Genomic DNA, 19,769 nt, shown 5'->3' with positions numbered 1-19,769 from the left:
GTAGGCTAATGAGTCTTTGCCACTTTATCCCTCCTCTTCTTCACCTCCTCCTCCATTTCTCCACCAAATCTCATGATCAGACCTCCCTCCTCTCAGGTTCTCCCACACACTCATCCCCTCCTTCTGCCTGCTGTTCTTCATTCTCCACAGGTTCCTGCTGGAGATGTTATTGTCATCCACCCCCTCATCGCTCTCTCTTTCCTGTCAAGTCCCACTCCTTCCATTCAGTCATCGTCTATTCTTGATCAACGTCGAGCGTGTCGACCCAAGCCGGGGATGATGTTTCAGCTTTTTTACAACCGGGTTCAGATGTTCTCACGTCCAGTTGCGAACACGGCATCACTCTTTACCCACATTCAGTATAGATCCCTGACTTTCACCTACAAAAAACCCACTCGGTCATTTGGGTCTGTAGAACCAAGTGATGTTGTTAGAGTGCAGCCGAAGCCCAGCAGGGGTCCACTCACAGCAGCGGCAGCGTCCTTTTTTTTCCCCCTGACAAGAGTTCACGCTTGTGTGAGAGGACTTCGTTATTGCTGCTCAGCGTTGTGTGTCCGTGTGTAGCAGGAAGTGGTTTTTGCTAGCCGAGCACGCTGAGTGATGGGAAGAGTAATGCGAGTGTGCAGCGGCACATTATGTAAAAGCTCTGTTGTGTGGAGCACGAAAGCCGTTCCTCTGGATTGACTCACTTCCAATCATTGTCTCCGGACAATATGAACATCATTAAACCTCGTTTCTGCCATCGATTTGAAGGTGTAGCTGCACAGTGGTTCCTCACTGTATCGGGGAGTACCTTCCCTGGGCGCTGGGATTTGTTTTCTTGGTATACGGTACTTTATATATTTAACTATATTGTAGTTCAAAGGTCAGGAGATGCAAAAGCTTTGCTGTTACAAACGAGTGATTTTTGGTAAACTTCAAGATAACCACAAAACGTAATGCCTTTCTACACACTGCTCTACTTACGTCTGATTTGTCTCTATAATACTATATTTAAATGCTGCGTCTGTGTCTAAAGTTATTGATATGTCGGATGTGATTGGTTGTCTGGGCGGCAAAGCATCACGGGAGCTGTCCAGGTCACCTTAACTGATGGGGTTGTTGAGTTTGAAAGTTAAAAACAAATGCTGTTAATTTAAACCTTGTCCATCTACTTTTATTATTAATAATTCATAGAATCAATATTTTTTTTGTAGGTTTAGAGCAGGGGTGGGCAGTTAGAATTCTTCAAGGGCCACATTAAATTCTGTGAATGTTGTTAGGGGCCGTCAAGCAAAAAGAAGTACGAGAAAATCCATCAAAAAAGGACATTTGTCATTAGGCCGTGACATTTCTTGAGCTAAATAAGATGCAATTTTATTCTTGTATATATATTAGTTTTTTTCAAAAATTTTCCTCAACTAACTTAAAAAAAAAGTTTTGAGGGATTAATATATACTCGAAAAATTACACACAAGAAAGGAGGGAAAAAGTCAATGAGTGTGAAAATGTAAATGAATACAAAATACATTTGGTAATGCATTAGAACCATATATACATGATCATACTTTGATTTTGCCATTTTAATTTTGCCCAGGTCTGGTGAACAGAGTGTATAATATTTTTATTAAAATTGAGAGGAAGGATTGTGAGGCTTATAGAGATAAAAATGTATTTAATATATATATATATATATATATATATATATATTTATTTAAAATAAATATACACGTTTTACTAGTAGTGAGTGCTCTTCAGAACGTATGACAGCGTTCATCATGGCGAATGGTTGGTTATTCTGTATCATCTTCTGGATGAATGGAACTGAAGTATGCGTTCCTTGAGCTTTTAGCAGCAGGCCCAGTGTTCGTTCATATTTCAAGAAACAACGATAGCCCGTATTATCCACCGTGAACAAGTTGTAGCTGTCAACGCTGTAAAGTTCTCCAAGTAGCTACTTGGTACTCGCCGTGTAGTCGAGTGTCAGTGACTTTGCCTGCTGCTGCGACCCAGCAATCCCCTCTTCTCCTTCATATTTCATGTCTTCTTCATTATTCAGCTCTCCATGTTTGCCGTCACCGTGTGTGTGTGTGTTTAAAGCTTCAACCTTTTCCTGTCACCATGACACCGAGAACGGAGCGACTGCGAGACTTAATATCGAAAATGGAAACAAAGGAGGTTCATAGCACACGAACCGTCATCGCTGGACGGCCATTTGTATTTGAACCACACTTTCAACTTCCTTCACTCAATGATCCAGACTTTCTTGGGCTTTGTTTCTTTCGTCTGATGGAAGTATCTGCAGAGTACCACTACCTCTGAGGATTTTTATCAGTTGAACAGGTTGTCGGTCTGCTCCATCACCTCTACTACACAAAACCATACTTATACTATGCTAGAACAAATACAAACATTGATTGAGTGTGTTGAAAACGGTATAAAACGGTTTAATTGTGTTGACACGATATAAACAAAAACAGTGTACAAACACAAACATACACACGCAAACAAAGAACACACCCCCACCAGGACAACACACACATATACACACACTAATATATATGGCCGTGTATTGGTAAGAATCTGGCGATATGATGCGTATCACGATACAGGTGCAACGTTACGATATATTGCTATATAATGTGATAATTGTAGTAACAAGGATATATTGGTGGTATTATCAAGAACTTGACTCTGGTGTTGCAAAATTTACAGACCACATAATTTGTTTTGAAACCAAAATATGTCAAACATCAGATCTAAAATCAGCTGGAGTCTTTGTATCCTCTCGTCCTTAGTCATCACCGGGATCTGGCAGGATTTAAATGTTAATTTACCCAATTTCAAGAAGTAGATCTCCAGAGGGATGTATAGCACAAATTGAATGCTGCCATCAATGCTTTTGGTGTGCGAATATTGACTCAGTATACTGGAAAAGAATATCGCGTTGTATCACCATATTTATATTTTCTAACACCCCTATTAATACTGCACACGTCAGTATAACACGCTCACATACACTAAAACAAACCCACACGCCAATAAAGCCCATGTTCACACTATACAACATACGTCTATCCAAGACTTGGACTTGGACTCAGACCTACCTACAGTATCCACACACACAGGCACACATCATTCATGATACACTCATGATTCACAACAGTGCAACTCACACACACAATACAACTCTCACACGCAACAATACAACTTACACGTGCAACAATAAAACGTACACACAGAACAATACAACTCACAAGTGCAACCATAAAACTCACACACGCAACAATAAAATGTAAAAACAGAAAAATACAACTTGCGCAACAATAAAACTTACAACAACAGAACTCACACACAATCAACGGAGCAACTCAAGAACACAAACAACTGTAAAACTCACACACAGTAGTACAACTCACACACAAAGCAGTACAACTTGTATCCAAAACAATTCAACCTGCAAACCATGCAGTACAACTCTCACACACAATAACACAACTTGCACACCATCGTACCACTAACACAGCAGTATACTCAAACACAACAACGCAACTCACAGACAACAACACAACTCAGACAGACAACGGTAAAACATTACAACTCGCAAACAAAGAAGTGCAACACATGCAATAACACAACTTGCTCACAGCAGTACAACTAACACAGCACTACAGTCACACACAACAACAGGACTCACACAGACTTGAATATGGCAGAACTCGACCACACTGAGGGAGACAGAAGCCACCCACGTAAGAAACCCAATTTGGGCTGATCGATCTGTGATCTCACTGGGAGGGAAAATTGATCAAAAAGGGGAACTTCACTTACTCTGGAAAAGCGCTCATAAATCCTACGATTAGAGAATAACAACAAGCCTCTACTCGTGCAGCACCTGGACACCCATGAATCTCGGACAACAAGACAACACACTCCTGCTGTGGGTCACGTGTGATGCTGGCACGAGGATGAAAGTGGTTCAAATAATTACAAACCAAGAGAACAGTTTTCCTCTCCTTGAATCACATCCATTCATTCTGCTTCATCATCATCCTCATCATCTTCGTCGTCCTCTCACCTCGGCCGTTTCCAGAGCTCCACTGAGTTCCGTTACTCTGGGCCCAAGAAGTGACGCACCGAGCTCCTCATGCGTCACTCGTGTCGCCCACACACTGCTCTTTGCTGCCCACTGCTGGACACGGTCAGGGCCTCCCTGGACTGTTTGTAGCGTGACGAGCACATGCTTCAAACCAGCATCACGTGTATCCCTCGGTGTCCCCCGGATTCATGAATGATTGTTAGTTTCTCTCTTCACGCATGGGTTTCATACAAATGCTAGAGTTGATGTTTAATAAAAGGATCGAGCACTACAAAAAAACGTTGTGTTCCTGGAGCCAGCTGGGCCAGAACACAAGTCTGTCAGGGGCTGACAAATGTGGACCGAGGACGAACCTCATCGTCTGTGACGAGCGTTCTCTTGCGCTGGGAGAAACGGGAAGGAGACGGAGTGACAACAAGTCTTTACAGGCTGCTGGCAGTGTTCGGAAATGAAACGATCAGCTTTGATTTCAGGACATTAGTCATGTGGAAGCTCAAAATAAACCGGCAGCCGGCGTGAAAGCTGTATGTGTGTGTGTGTGTGTGTGTAGGCAGCAGACTACTTATGTTCAATAACCACTGCTGCTCCACAATATTACACAATTGAGTTCAACCAGAAGATCGCTGCTGAGGATGACTCCCTGTTCAGACATTTCCCCGGTCAAACATTCTGCTGGATTCACAGCAAATACATATAATAAAACGACACAACAGTCACATATTTAGACACTTTAAACATGGATTTTATTGATACAAACCGTTAATTAATTGTCGCAATATTGCTTCATGAGTCATTTTATGGCTTGAGTGGGAATTTTGGAGCGGTTTCTCTTGATTTTTTTGTTAAACTAATGTGTTCACTAGATCACTCGGACATAGTGATGGATTGATGAGGCCTCGTGATACTGCAGCGGTTGTTAAATGATACACTGTCTTAATTTTAAAAGGCCACTAGATGTCACTCTTTGCTATATAGTTTTTTTTGGCTCTGATCTACTAATTCAATGGCATCCTTTTCACTGACGCTGCCATCTAGTGGCCTTTCAAACTGTGTCGTGATACAGCATCAGCTTCATGAGGCCTCATGAAGCAGCTACATCACTACTCAGAAATAAATGTTGGTTGTAAAGTTGAGGCAGGGGACTAGATTAACTAGGGGGGCCACAAACAAACAGCAACTGCTGTAAGGGACCGTCATTCCAAAAGAAAGAAGGGATAAACTTAAAGTTTAGAAGAAGAATAAAAAAATTAATTGTAAAATTTGAGATGTAATTTGATATTATTTCAAGATGACTATTTTATATTTAATATATTTTGTAATTACTACAAAAAAAAGCAAAGGCAAAAGATTACATGACCTCATAAAATGAAGCTAAATTATCTAAAAAATTTTTTATTGTATTTTAAATATATTTCATTGAGAAATATAATATAAAAACATTCCATTTAAAAATCTTCCAAAAAAGTAAGAATAAAAGAAAGAAAAGGTAGAGAAAAAGTACTTACTTCACTGACTTCAATGATAAAATGGTTAACTATCAGAGACACTTATACATGATCATTTTTATAGTTTTACTCTGACCTCATGAGGGCCGCATAAATACACTCAGAGGGCCGCATGTGGCCCCCAGGCTGTGCTTTCCTCATGTCTGGTGTAAAGTGATGACTGTTCCGGAGATTTGATGTCAAGCTTTGTCAACCCTTACACTTCTTAACTTCTTCTTTTCATTGTTGAGACGAGGATGTCCCATGGTCTGTTCCAGCAATTTCAGGAAGAACAAAACTGTTTGTCTCGTGTTTACATAGAAAGAAAATGGAGAACTGATGTCAATCCAAAAACACATTGACCACGTCTCTCTGGATAAAGATTATGAAGTGATCCTCACCCCCAAACACCCCCCACCCCCCCCCCCTCAGCTCCATTCAGTGTGAATAATTCCAGCTGCTCCCCGGGGCGTAATTGACCCTCGTATCATTATCTGCATGTGGATCTAGCCAGGGAACGCCCACTCGAAAGCCGCCCGCCGACTGTCTGCATCCCACACACGGACCCTCATCCCGACCGTAGACGCCGTGCTCGTCATATCAGGATTTTAACAGGCACTTTATGAGGATGGGGAGACGCAGGAAGTGGAGCAGGGCGGCGCGCTCCCCTTTCGCCACCATGAGGGGGCATATGGGTCTGAGGAGGAAGGGGGTGGAGGGTCTTTGCGTGAGCAGTCTTTTAGGGGTCTTCAGGACCCATACCTGGCTCATCGGAGACGATGAGGTGTCGTGGCTCTTGGCCCGGACCTCCTTCCCGCCGTACCCCCGAAGTCATTCCATGTCTTTGTCTTTCTGCTCCTCGTCTGCAGATGGAGGTGGCGAGGACCTGGTGGACCCCCGCTCACCCAGCCTGGACCACCACCTCGGCCACATCGGCCATGGTAAGCACCGCATTTTTGTTCTTCATTTCATTCTGCATTAATGAAAACGATTCACTTTCATTTAATTTATTTGAATTAAATGTGTGTTTAAATGTTTTTTGAAACATTAAAATATTCTCTTCATAGACTAGATTTGTTTTGCTCATTATTTAATAATAATAATAATAAACAATATGTCTCTCCCTATAAATAAATAAGAAAAAGATAAAATATATATATATATATAATTAAAAATATGTTTTAAATAGTTATTGATTCAAATAGATTTTTTTTAAATAGTTTCTTTACTGTTTATTTCCCCCTTACATTTATATATATATATATATATTAATGATAAGAAAGCACATAAACAAGTTCAAACATAAGTTAATAATAATGACTTTGCAAGAGGTCCAAAATTTCTTAGGACATGATCTAGTAAAACCTTCTCCTCTGCTTCGACGACGAACATTTAAATTTTCTGACGGAACTCGACTATGCTGCAGGAAACACTTTCTGTTCGCAACCTGGAGTCTGCGGTTCAACCTTCCCTCCCTGGGTGATAATTGGAAGAGGAAATGCTCGACAGGCATGACTCGATGTTTATCGCCAAACTCCTGGCAGGAAATGTTTTCAGTAATTACAGTTGTTTTTTTTCGCCTTCTCCTCTTGTTTGTGGTATCATGAAACTCTTGTTTCTCGTAAACAAAAACATTCTGCTGATGATGATGTAGTTCCTAGACTGTTCCACACTCAACGTCCTGTGTTTCCTAAGAAAACTCTACAAAGTTTAAGCTCTTTTTCTTTTATTTCCTTTCTTTCGATTCAAAAATGCCCATCTTCACAGTGTTTAAGGTCGAGCAGTGTAGCATGTTGGTTGGTCTCCATCTTCTCTACGGTTCTGAATGTTCCTCTCGCAGTGACTAGTCCTAGTCCATCTGTAACAGAGGTCAGGTTTCACATGAGTGTAAACTGCACGTGTTGCCTTCAGGGTGTCTCTGCTGGGTCAGTCCAGCATCGGTTCAGTCAATACTGACGCTGGCATCGGCGGCACCATGATCCAAATGAGATGGACCAGCAATAGAAAAAACAAGCAAATATAACTTTTGTAAAAATAACTTGAGAACAGTTGCTTAAAGGGAAACTAATGTTTTTTAAGCGCATCTTAAATTTATTGTATCAACAGTATTTGTCTGTTTGTACAAAACATTCTTTTCATTGACATATTTACATTAGAAAATGTGATTAAGCCTCAACTTTTTCTGGAGATTAAATCCCGTTCACCCTAGCCACACCCACTCTGGTTTGATTAGTCAACTCTTGAGGTGTGTCACTGCCTGTCATCAATCCCGGAAGTGTTCAACTCCAAGGGAGTTGTTGTATAAACAAAGCAGGGTGTGATTACAGCTGGCTGGAGGAGTGAAGCCATTATTGGACTCTGTTCTCGTAACCTCTTGTTCGCTGATATTTCAGACGGGGGAGAACTTTATAAAGTAATACGTTTAAAACATGGTCCTGATGAGAGACTTACTGCATCTTGGAGAGGAAGACTTTTGACATTTGAAACATGCGAGTAAGAAAGTTAGGTTTTCACATTAGTTGCCATTTGAAGAGTATTGGTAAAATTTGGTTATAAAAGGAATACTTTCTAACCTTGAAGAAGAAGCCTTCCAACCAGGCCCCCCTAGGTTACCCTTTAGTCAAGGCCTAGTGACTAGTGGGCGGGGCTATCCAGGCGATGACTTCCTCGAGGTCTTCCCTGTCTCAAGGCTACCATCAACATTTGCATGCATTTATTTCTTAACCAGTGTATTATTTTGTTTTCTCATGATCAATGTCATCGTCTACTCTGGTGTCCAGTCACAACATGTGTAACTTCCGTTCTCTCGGTCCGCACTAACGCTCATCCCCCTCCCTTCCTGCAGGTGGCAGCATAGACAGTGACTGCGTGTTTGAAGGGGACTACTCGGTGCCGCCACCACTCTCGATCACAGAGGGAATGCAGCACATTCGGATCATGGAAGGCGTGTCGCGCTCGCTGCCGTCATCGCCGCTGCTAAGTCACCAGACCATCGGCGTTCGACTGCAGCCGGTTAAGAAGCTAACAGGTATGTGTGTCGATGATAGTTCTTCGTGTTCGGTGTTTACGTTTACTTTTGATGATAATCTCAGTCATTTGATACTCTGTGTAGCTAGTCTCCAAAAAGTTTACAATAATGTGGTTCTGGCATTTTTTCAGAAATGTTGATTTTAATTGATTTATTACTTTTACTTAATGAGACTCGGTCGGTCTTTATTAAAGTGTTCTACGTCCATCTGGTCTTGACCAAGTGAAAACTCTGGGGACCATTTTTGGGGACAGATCATCCAAGAACTACTTCGAAAGCAAAGCTGTCTGGACACAGTTATTAGAGTTTATTTGAACATTTGGACCCCCTGCTGTGCAATTGTTTGAAGGACATCCTCACATGTAAAACTACAGAATGAGGATTTGAAATCTTCTCCCTCTTTTATTTATTTGTAGTCGTCATGGTGATGATAATTACTCTCGGTCGAGAGGGCTAATCTCTGATAAGAGTTGTCCTCACCTGGTCTCTGCCCTGTTCTCCGCTGAGCTGCTTTTCTTTCAATAATTGAATCAATCAAACGTCACGATCGGTCTGAGGGTCGCAACAGGAAATGTACAAATTGGCTCAAAATACTTGAGTTTGATAGTGTGTTGAAACTTCCTAACCATTGCCTGGATATTTGAACAAAAGTGTGCTGAGTCATGCGAGTTCTTGTTGCCTCAAGTCCAGACAAACGTAAAGCTAACTTTGCTCTGGCGACAGAACAAATGAACCATTTTCCCTCAGATGTTGACTTTTATCATACCTGCTGGGTTGCTCACTTTCTAGCCACTTCGGATGAGGAGGTGATGTGTTTGCATCCCAGTAAGTCTCCCAGTGTGGGCGCTTGGATCTGCCTGATTGATCCATTGTAAGTTATTTTGGGCAAAGTTTTTTGCTTAATGTAAAATAATTTAACACTTAAGAAAGTGAAATTGCTATTGATTATTCTGGAATGTTGGAAATAATAGAAGTTCATGTGTGTGTCATAATCTGAGATAATGATATTGTTAAATTTACTCCAAAACCAGATAAAGCCTCTTTTTGTGTAAAGCCACAACACGTACAATTTTAAATATTATTTCTGTCTCCCTCTAGTGTCTGAATGATATAAATGCATTTGTTTACAAGACGAGAGAAAGGCTCTCGTTGTGTCAGTTTCTGGTTTTGTCCTCCTGGTAAAAGTTTCTCAGTACTTCACATGAAAACACTGTTTGACATACTGCTGTACAGTAGTTCGGTGGTCACATGACACCCACAGGCACAGGTGGGGCGCAGAACATTGATAATATAATAGCGAGATAGTTCTACTGTGAGTCATTATGATTCAGGATGAAACTATCATTTAAGAAAGTATGAACAAAAAAGTGCTGCTTTATTATTATTGTAAACCACAGTAATGCATAATGCTTGGCAGGAATAGGATGGGAAAAGGAAAAACCACTTGTATAGTGATTAATATTCTGTACTTCTTCAACACAACTTGAGTGGTCGTTGAGAATCTCTCATCCTGCTTCCTTTTTGTCACTAAAAAGTTCCTCCTCCTCAATCCAAACCCCGTCAAATCCCAGCGGCACCTTCTGTCTTTGTTTATCTGCGTAAATAAAGTCTTGACATTTCCCTCATCGTCTTGTCGCACCTTTCACTTAAATTGGCACATCTGAGGTTGTTTTTTTTTCCTTCCATCACCGGTAATGAACGCTGACATTTGGGACTTATCAATCAACTCGTCCTCGTCCTCGCCGCCGCCGCCGCACCTGGAGAGCGAGCGCCGCCTCCGTCACAGGCATTATTTCTGCCACGTCCCTGCTGGAAAATTGGCCCTTTTTTTCCCCGTCGCAGGTAGACGTTAAGAGCTGTGGCGGGTAATTGAAAAGGAAGAATGACGCCCTCAGGGGGCGCCGCGGAGAAGCGCGAGGATTAACTGCCATGACGAGCCGCAGACTTTTGAATCTTCACGGGTTTTACTTTGATAGACTGTTGATTGTGAGGAGCCGAGCAGGTCAGATGGAAGCGGCATGAAATGACTTCAGACGGAGATGAAATATATTCCGCTCTCTAGTATTCTAAGGTGACTCTGAAACACTGACCCCTGCTGGTGCTTTCCTTGATTTCCTGTAGATTTGAACGTCTGGTACGACTTAAGGTACATTTGTTTGTACAAATAAAATGATAAGAACATAAATGGATCATAATGTATAAGTTCTTACATCAATAGCTGTGTCATTGTACTGAGAAAAACGGTGCTTTTTAGGCATTTCATGTCTTCTTTTCTATCTGTTAGTCATGAGTCAGTACTTAATTGATGAGCATTGTTTTAAGAAAACAAGGTAGTTGTTTACTGAATATTATTATCTTGTATTTCGATCAATTCCAGGTTAAATGACACGACTAGCTGGATTGGGAACATGCCACAAAGTCTCCGTTTGGAGTGTTGGGAGTGTAGTAACACGGAGTGATTAGGCAGCGGTGCTAAACCACTTCCTGTTTGACTCAAAACAAATGAAAGAGCTCCAGCAGCGTGGAAGGAGTCACCTGACTGCAGAGATTCCTAAACCAGTGAAAGCAGCAGCAGCTCTCGTCTTGAGGACTTGTTATTGTAAATGCTGGTGGGAAGCATCACCTCGGGGAGATGACTGTGACGGAAGGAGATTAATTAGAAGGGTACAAAAAAAAAACACCAGTGAGGTGAAGATGATCCACTAGGAATCTTTGGCCTCCTGTGGGATCCGAACCGACAGCAGGGTGAAACCGGGACGGACTGAAAGTGCCGCAGGTTTTGATCGAAACCTGAAATGTCACAGTGGTGTAACGTGACGTCTAATAATTCCCTCCCTTTTTTTTTTTTTTTGCAATTTTTTTTTTTCCCAATCGCACTTTCTTGAATCCTCCCCCTGCTTTTTTTTTTTGCTCCGCGGTTGCCATGACAACAGCAGCACTGCACCATTCATCTGTGGGAGACCTGGACTGGAGAGCGAGGCGGCGCCGGAGCTTCTCTATAGATAACATGCTAATGCAGTCGCAGGGGCGCTGGATGCTGTCGAAGCTTTCGCTCACCTGTCAGTGTTTGGTTTCTCCAAAGTGTCACCTCCACCACCCCCCCCTCCATCCCTCCATCCATTCTCCCACTCTCTCTTTCTCTCTCTCTCCCCTGTGACACTGCGCTCTTCCTCCCTCCCTCCTCCTCCTCCTCCTCCTCCTCCCGCTCGCGCTCCTCCCATCACTGCCTGGATCTGTATCAGTTTCTGCGACTGAGGCGAGCGAGTAGCATCTGAAACCTGTGGAGAATTTCTCAAGGAGGGAAAGGCAAGGAGCCGCATCCATCCATCCTTCAGACCCCACCTGCTCCGTCTCCGGCGTCTTCACCTTCCGTTCCCTCCGTGAATGAACTGGTCATCTCTGGGGCAAGGCAGAGCGCTCGTGCCGCCGCGAGTCCAAAGACGGGAGTCGTACCTTCAGGAATGCGCCTTCTGTTTTGAGAATGGTGAGCGCTGCCACACCCTCCTCCTCCTCCTTCTTCTTCTCCCCCTGGTCCAGACCCGCGTGAGCACTGACTCGTTTTTAGCCTGGATGGGTCTGTGGATGTGATGATGTGGGCTCGAGGTGAATCAACCTTTTTTTTTTTTACCCTGGTGCGTTCTCTGCGTCAGCGAGGGTTGAATTCCGAGTGTGTGTGTTTTTTGCAGTGGGCGGCTAAGTGCTTGTTGGTGTGTGTGTCTCACTTTTCCAAGTGAAGCGTTACGACACGTAAACGGAGCTAAAGTTGCTGGATAATTGTTGATGGCTTGTCCGGCATCTTCTGCAGCCCCCGCCCGTGTCGTCTCGCAGGAACTCCGGTCGTAGTGAGAAAAGAACAGAATGTCTCGATAATTACCGTTATCTTTAGGTTGAGGTAAAGCGTTTTTTTATGAAGTCGTCACAAGCGGAAATCGCGCCTCCTCCTCGGGCCACCTGACGGGTGTTTTGATGAGCTCACCTTGTCGGCGGGCTCAAGGTTTGCGTCACAATATCATCACCAGACCTCCTGCCACGCCAACGGACGTGAGGATGGAAGGTGGAAACAGTTTTTTACAACTAGATCAGAATTCAAACCTTATGGTTACTGACTTAAAAAAAAGAAGAACTTTGATATTTTTCTCTAATGTGAATCAACTTAAAAGAAATGCTAGCATTTGCAGGCTGCTAATGTTTGGCTGGTGACTCAAAGAACATCACCGGTCAAACGATTATGTAAAACTAAAATGGCAGAATTGAAGCTCAAGCAAAAATCATGTGTCTATTGAATTATGAAAATATGGATGAAGTAAAGATAAAGGTACATTTGCTTTATCTTAACAAAATGGATGTGAGAATATCAAACATGTGTCAAACTCAAGGTTTGTCTAAAATAATTGTTTTTACATAGCTCCAATTTTTGGTCCTGAAACATCAGTTGTATATCCAGTTCATCTGATCCGCTTGAGAAAACAACAACCGTATTTTCTTTTCAATCATTATGTTATTTTACTTGTAATTATAGTTAAGGTTTGTGAAATACAATTTTCAAGATTGTTGTATAAATTAAGCTAACTTTCCTAATCATTAATAAAACATAAGTCAACATATATGTATGCCCCGGCTTAGTATTTCGGTTACTGCAGCCGGAAACTGAATCAAAACGACTCATTCTTTTTTTTTAAATAAGATTGTTTGTAACTTTTATAAACTGTGTAAATATAATTATATATATATACTGTATATATTCTTCCTTGTCAACAAAACACGTTTTTCCAACTTTGTCCTGTTAAAACTAGATCAGCCTTGCTGACTATTGATGTAAGAACTTAAGTGGTTATCAAGGTAACATGGAATATTTCTAGAAAGCAGTTCTTGAATTAAACTCTTAAGAACTATATTTCTTCTTAGCATTACATTTGTCTAAACAAATGTATCTTTAGTTGCGCAATATATTACAATAAACAAGTAATTAAATAAAACATATTGAGTATTTATACATGGTTTGATGCATTTGTCATCAAGAATGTGATTAATTTCTTTGGCATACACACATACTCTTTATCCAACATATGGATGTTTCTAGTCATATATCGTGTGATTGGTTTTAATGTCATATCAGCCTTTATAGAACTGAGACACTGGATGAAAGCATGGGCTGAAGAATCTCTTGTGTCTATGACGAAGCCTCCAAGCACTTTCCAAATTGTAATTTTCTAGATATCAAAGACTTTCAAGGACCTACATCACATGTAGATCATATGGAAGTAACAGGAGGGGGTAGTGAAGTAATCCTGTAACATTAGAAATCTATAACTTTATCAACAACATTAGCAATGTGGCTAACGCTGGACTACCCAAGAAAGTAAAAAGAAAAGTTAAACTCAAACTTAAACTGAAAAAAGTCATTCCAAAAACTTACCTATTCAGGACTGGTTGTAGCATACATATATGTTGGTGGATGTAGAAACTTCAATTTAATTTATTTTTTACATTACATTTTGGTGATATATTGATTAGTGAAAGAGGAACCTATCAAACTTTAAATGTTTTACCACTTTCAGGATGACGGAAACGTATAAGAACATAAGGTAAACGGATTTAGTTTGGTCCGTAAAAGTTGGTCAAGCCATCCCGAGATGAAGAATTAAGTATCAGAAACAAAAATAATAATTGTTAAAGTAAATGCGTCAAATGAAAAAGGACAAATAAACCTTGTACATTATCACTAAAACCCAGATAAATGGATGAATCTAGGTCATTATCGTGATACACGACCTCACTATGCACTCAGAAAACAGCCATAAATAGTTTCCTTTACTTTGTTCCGTCTCTGACATTTTTCTGAACGAGCAGTTCTGAGAGAAGTTTAAAGATAGCGGCACATGAAGACGAAAATAGCTGCTTCCCTTTCATACTAGCTTGAAATATCAGAAATATCCTGCACAGTAAAAGTTGTTTCATATCAAAGGTTGTTTTTTTTTTCCTCGTCAGTTGCCTGATCGTCTGTCACAATTGTCCCATGATGCTTTCACTTCAGCACTTCTTTGTTCATACTGAATAAGCTTGGCTGGTGCTGGTGTTAAATAGATGCATAACTCACCAATATGTGTGAATACTGGTTAGTCTATGGTGGTGCAAAGAGAACATCATCTTTTTCTGTCCTTTTGTTAGAAGTTGTCGGGGTTATTGATAGTGAATCCACAAGGAGATCCTGAACTATTGCCTTTTAAAGCTCAGAAACAAATATTCTGATCAATAATTGAAGCTACTTTTTATTAAAGGAGTGATGGATAGTGTTGCTAAGTAGAGATAATCTAACATGGTGGTCTTGTTTGATATGACACAAGCTGGCAGTGACCAGTGAAGAAGCCTAAGCACGTGTGTTCATTTAACTGTGTTACGTTTGGAAAATTGATTTTCTTTTCACCACAAACTCGGGTCCATTACCTGACCATGGAAACGGACGGTTGATATGGGTTTTATTAGAAGACCACAGGGCAGAACCAGGACAAGATAAAGATGTAATTTTCCGCTGCTGGCCTCTATGCCTAGGCTCAGAGGTAGACAATCTCAGATTTATTTTTTTATATTGGTTATACCTCATCTGTACCGCAAAATCTCAATTCAATCCTTGCTCTTTGTTATCAGTAAAATGATCTATCCACCTCTGAAATATGAGGCATATTTTATCACCGGCGTCTCTCAATTGTCAAGGCTGAGCGAATGATACTGTAGATGAGTTTGGTTTGCACTTTTCATGACGGCTCCTCCAACTGTAAATCAAGACTGCTGTGCCATTTTTTTTTTAATCCTTTTATCTTGAGACACAGGTTAATTAAAAGCTTAATTTCTAAAGATGAAAACTAAAAAAGGCTTTATTCCACAGACCCCCCCTGGGCTGGTATTCATCCAAAAGAGGGTTAATTTGAGGAACCAAATCAACTCGTTCACAATTCAAATCTTTATCACTAAGAGACAAGAAGTCATCAGTCTGTAGGACGATGTTGCTCTGTTCTGGAATAAGATGCTGATTTTTGTTCCTCTTATAGAAATGCTGTGTGTTGGGAGTGATCTATGGTAAAGGTTATTAATGTGAAGCTGACCATATCAGAATCAGAAACTTTTATTGCCAGTGTTTTAAAAAAGACATTTTGTTTTGTGGTGGCATTACGGAAAACAGGAAGGAAATGAGATGAACACACAAAACAAGCAATAGAAGAGAAACCGAGCAGCCCTTCTGCGGCGCCTAATAAACTTGGATGATTGGAATTTAGAGATGAAAACTACTGCTCAACCGTACAGAAAATTGATGACTAATTTCACAAGGCTTTCATACTTCCGGAACTGGTTCCGTAATGGTCTTTTATAGCATTTTGAGTGCGTTTCATTTTCTGATTGAAGTTAATTTGCTGACATTCTGGATGAAATTACTGATGACAAGGACAAGATCCAGGAACAATGGTGACCTTTTTTTTACTAGGTTGTAGAAAGTTGACCCAACATTCAAAGATAGTTCGAGGTGAGCTGAGCTATAACTTAAGATTGGATTTCTTGGGTGTTATTCAACTGCTGAAAGAGGTAGTTTTCCCACAGTGATAAATGTTATAGTGAGGATGGATGATAGATCAATTGTCACGGGTTTACTCAGTCAGTCATGAGTGACTGTCCAATGTGGTTGTTACAACAAGCTTCCCGAAACCTCGAAGTAGGATAGTTTTCTATTTTGGTTTTCACATTACGTAGCAAAGGACTCAACTGTGGTTTTCCTGCAGTTTACATTGTGGTATTTAATCAAGGCGTCACCAAAAATGTTTACGCCTTGACGCGCAGCATAACTTAATCCGCTTTCTGTCGGATCTATGTCTTTCCCCTTTTCTCCTTTACATCCCTGAGACTCTATTTTAACTGATTTAATTCACAACATACCGCTCCAGTTAGTGAAACAGAAGATATTCCTGGTAAGTTAGCCTCTATGCTGACTTGCTTCCTTAAAGATCCTCACTCTTTCTGTTCCTACAGAACGGATATCCTATTGATTTAAAGCATTAGGTAGAGGTTTGAACAGTGTCTTTAGCAAAATAAAAAAGTCAATAGCACTAGTTTTACCTGGGAGTCTGTTTCATGGAGAGGAAGAGAGAAGCCCGCAGTGTGCTATTAATAGACATGATAATGATTTGCTTACAAAACCGAGCTGTGGGTCACACACACACACCCCCAATCCGTGAACACTGTGGAGCGCTGAGCAAACATTTCTACATAAGAAGTGATCCTGCGTATGAACGGCAGCTCATCCAAACCCTCCTGGATTACTGCTCGGTGACACCAGCCGCTGCATTAACATTCTCCACTTGTCTATCTTGCCGGCTCGCTCTGTCACTTCGTGGCGCCGGAGCGCTGCGAGGCGTTTGTCTAGATCGCTGCCGGGATCAGTCGCCGGGATTACATAAAAAAAAACAGACGTGGAGGAACTTCAATGATATCGTGAAGCTTAATCTGGATTCTCTTAATTGAATCCGAAATTCCGCCGCCGTGATTGTGTCGCGTTCCAATAAGATAGTGTGCACGGGAGGATCCGGGGAGTGGTTCCGAAGTGCTACCGCGGCGTAGAAGGAGGTAAATTGTGGAACGGAGGTCATGGCTGCCGAGTTATTATTAGTCCTCGGAGCGAGCCGCGTCCTTGACTATTATGACTCTACTTTGGTGAAAGTGCCGACCTCTGGTGTGACACCTCAGGGTTGAAGCAGAGAAATGGTATGTTACGTGAAACCGAGAGAACGCGGATAGAGAATTGAAGCTGTTACGTGGTCATCATCACCTTGTTCTTTTTTATTTTTAGCTTCGTTTCCACCGATGAAGGTGAGTCACGCAATTAAGCTCTTGAGCTCCACGACAACTCAGACGATCGTTGTGTTCCTGCCACAACACGTACCCTGGAAACACACATGGAGCCGGACAGATGTTTTCATATACTCTTTGCACACACTACGTTTGTTCAGGCAAGATTGATGAAAAGACATATAATATTTATAACTATTAACAAGTCAGAGATTCTGCTGAAGGCTAGGCTTTGAAACTGAGTGACATAGAAAATGTTGTTCCATTAGGTCACGTAAGGCCTAAAGAGATGGAATCCCCACTGGATATTTGAAGACTTGTAGTTTTTCCTTGAAACACTTGAATGCTTAAGACGCGCTACTTGGTATGCCTTAAGGTTAGGTGTTATACTACCTTATTAAATGCAGTGCTGTGTCTCGAATCGCATACTTCTCTTAGTATACTAGAAGTTTGTATGCATCAGGATACATACTAACTAGTAAGCAAATTCTCCGAAGATAGTATGTCTCAAATCAAACACTGTCGCTACGCACTAACCGGAAATTACATGACAGCTTCTTCTTCTACTTCTATTTTACGATGGTTGCAACCAGCTGTTGGAACGCTATCGACACCTGCTGGCAGCACGTTTTGCAAGTTTGGAAAAAGAAATAAAGAAAAAATATGAGACTCGAAATATACGCGAGATATTTAAGCTGGTATCAGCAGCGAAGACGTCTCATACTGCTGCGGAAAATACACCTGTACGTATGTGAATATATATATATATATATATATATACTGTATATATATGACGTAACTTCCGTTTACAGCGTCACTAAGATGGCGGCCGTTTAGGGTGGTTAGTTTCCATCGAACCATACTCAGTTTTGTGGGCGTTTTAGTACGGCAATTTAGTGTGCATGGCGCACTACATTTCGCATACTAAGAATTGAGACTCACCTACGCACTAAAAATACTAACTTTGAGTAGGCAAGTATGCGATTTGAGACACAGCACAGGTTTATTCTAATATAAGTACACAGGCCACGGCACTTAAGTTGTAGCAATAATGGCCCTTTTCAAACGTCTTCCCGGTTTATGTTGAGTTTCCACCAGCACTGTTATCGAAGCGTATACTATTTTTATTACCTGCTACGCTCCAATTCCAAGTGAGCCGAGCCTGCACTAACAGGGTGACGTCGACCGACTGGCGGCCACTCATTGGTCAGAAACTCACTAAAGAGTAAATCCATAAGACTCCGAACACAAGAGACAAACCAACCATTAAAAAAAAAACAGAAGTAGGAATAAGGTTTGTCACTCCAAAAGGTTTTACACCATTAGCCATGTCCACCAAGAGTAGGTAGCAGGGCCAGTGGAAGGCCAAATATTATATATATGTTTTAAATTAAGTTTGTATTGTAACGATTACCGGTACACACCCATTATAGAAGCACCTATGTTACATTGAACATGGTTGTTTTTGGGTCCTTCACTGTTAAAACAACGTCAGTGCAATGTAAAGGAAACTCTTGCCAAAGTCGGCCTGGGAATTAGTTTGTTAGCTTCTCTTGATCTTTTCCTTAGAAAGGTCCAGGTATCTGTGCTATGAAAATAAATGCAACTGATGTCTCTGACCCACTGCTATAGAGCAGGTTATTGGGACGGTTCAACATGATATAAAAATGTTTTAAATAAATCCAAACGTTAGATCTGCTCTGTGCGTCCAGTCCACTCATCCTCTTATCTTCCTCCCCCAGGATGGAAGTGACAACTGGAGCACACACTTGAGTCGGTATCGAACAGAGATTCTGAGCTGAAATCGACTTTACAACGTTGATATAGAGATCAGGAGCGGCCAATTCAAAGCGCCTCAAGATTCATGGCGCTAGTACATGTCGTTTAATTTTAACCATCACAAATTTTTGATTGACTTTGAGCCATGGTTTCTGCCGGCCCACGGGGGTTACGAGAAAATTAAGGGGTAAACAGCTCTTTCTGAGAGATTTAGCTGGTCTAATGAGCATCTTTATAAATCCATCCCCTCCTCTGCCTCTTTAATATTCTGGCTGTGGCTCACCTTGTGGAGCTAATCCTCCCTGTCATGATAGACTCTCACACATACACACAAATGCCCACGTACATCAAAGCTGCAGCAGCAGTGAAAGTGATGGTAGCTAACTGTCACATCCTCTGTTTTGATCTTGGGTTGCTAAGCGACAGGTCATTGTTTCATTTCACATCAATTAAAGTGGCTCTACTACTACTCCGGTTACGTGTGCACAAGCTTGTCGGGATTCGACTTGTTTAATTACTTTTTTTAAAGAACGTGAAAGCAGGCCTATACAGGACATAAAGATGTCCC

The 19,769-nt window shown here is 41.3% G+C and overlaps 1 protein-coding gene across 4 annotated transcripts in view; it reads left to right on the top strand.

Moving 5' to 3' along the window:
- tanc2b (tetratricopeptide repeat, ankyrin repeat and coiled-coil containing 2b) overlaps positions 1-19,769 on the top strand; it is an 86,977-nt gene that overhangs the window by 26,689 nt on the left and 40,519 nt on the right. For 3 of the 4 annotated variants that reach the window (XM_087784076.1, XM_087784075.1, XM_087784074.1), the window contains exons 1-2: positions 6,176-6,503; positions 8,408-8,590. In XM_087784076.1, the coding sequence (XP_087640202.1) occupies positions 6,185-6,503; positions 8,408-8,590 (502 nt within the window). In that variant the 5' untranslated portion in view covers positions 6,176-6,184. Of the gene's footprint in view, positions 1-6,175; positions 6,504-8,407; positions 8,591-19,769 lie in introns of those variants that run through there. The other variant, XM_087784077.1, reaches the window with a different exon arrangement.

Source organism: Callionymus lyra, chromosome 2, assembly GCF_982586985.1.
Source record: "Callionymus lyra chromosome 2, fCalLyr1.hap1.1, whole genome shotgun sequence".
NCBI lineage: Eukaryota > Metazoa > Chordata > Actinopteri > Syngnathiformes > Callionymidae > Callionymus > Callionymus lyra.
This window is presented reverse-complemented; position numbering and strand designations above follow the sequence as displayed.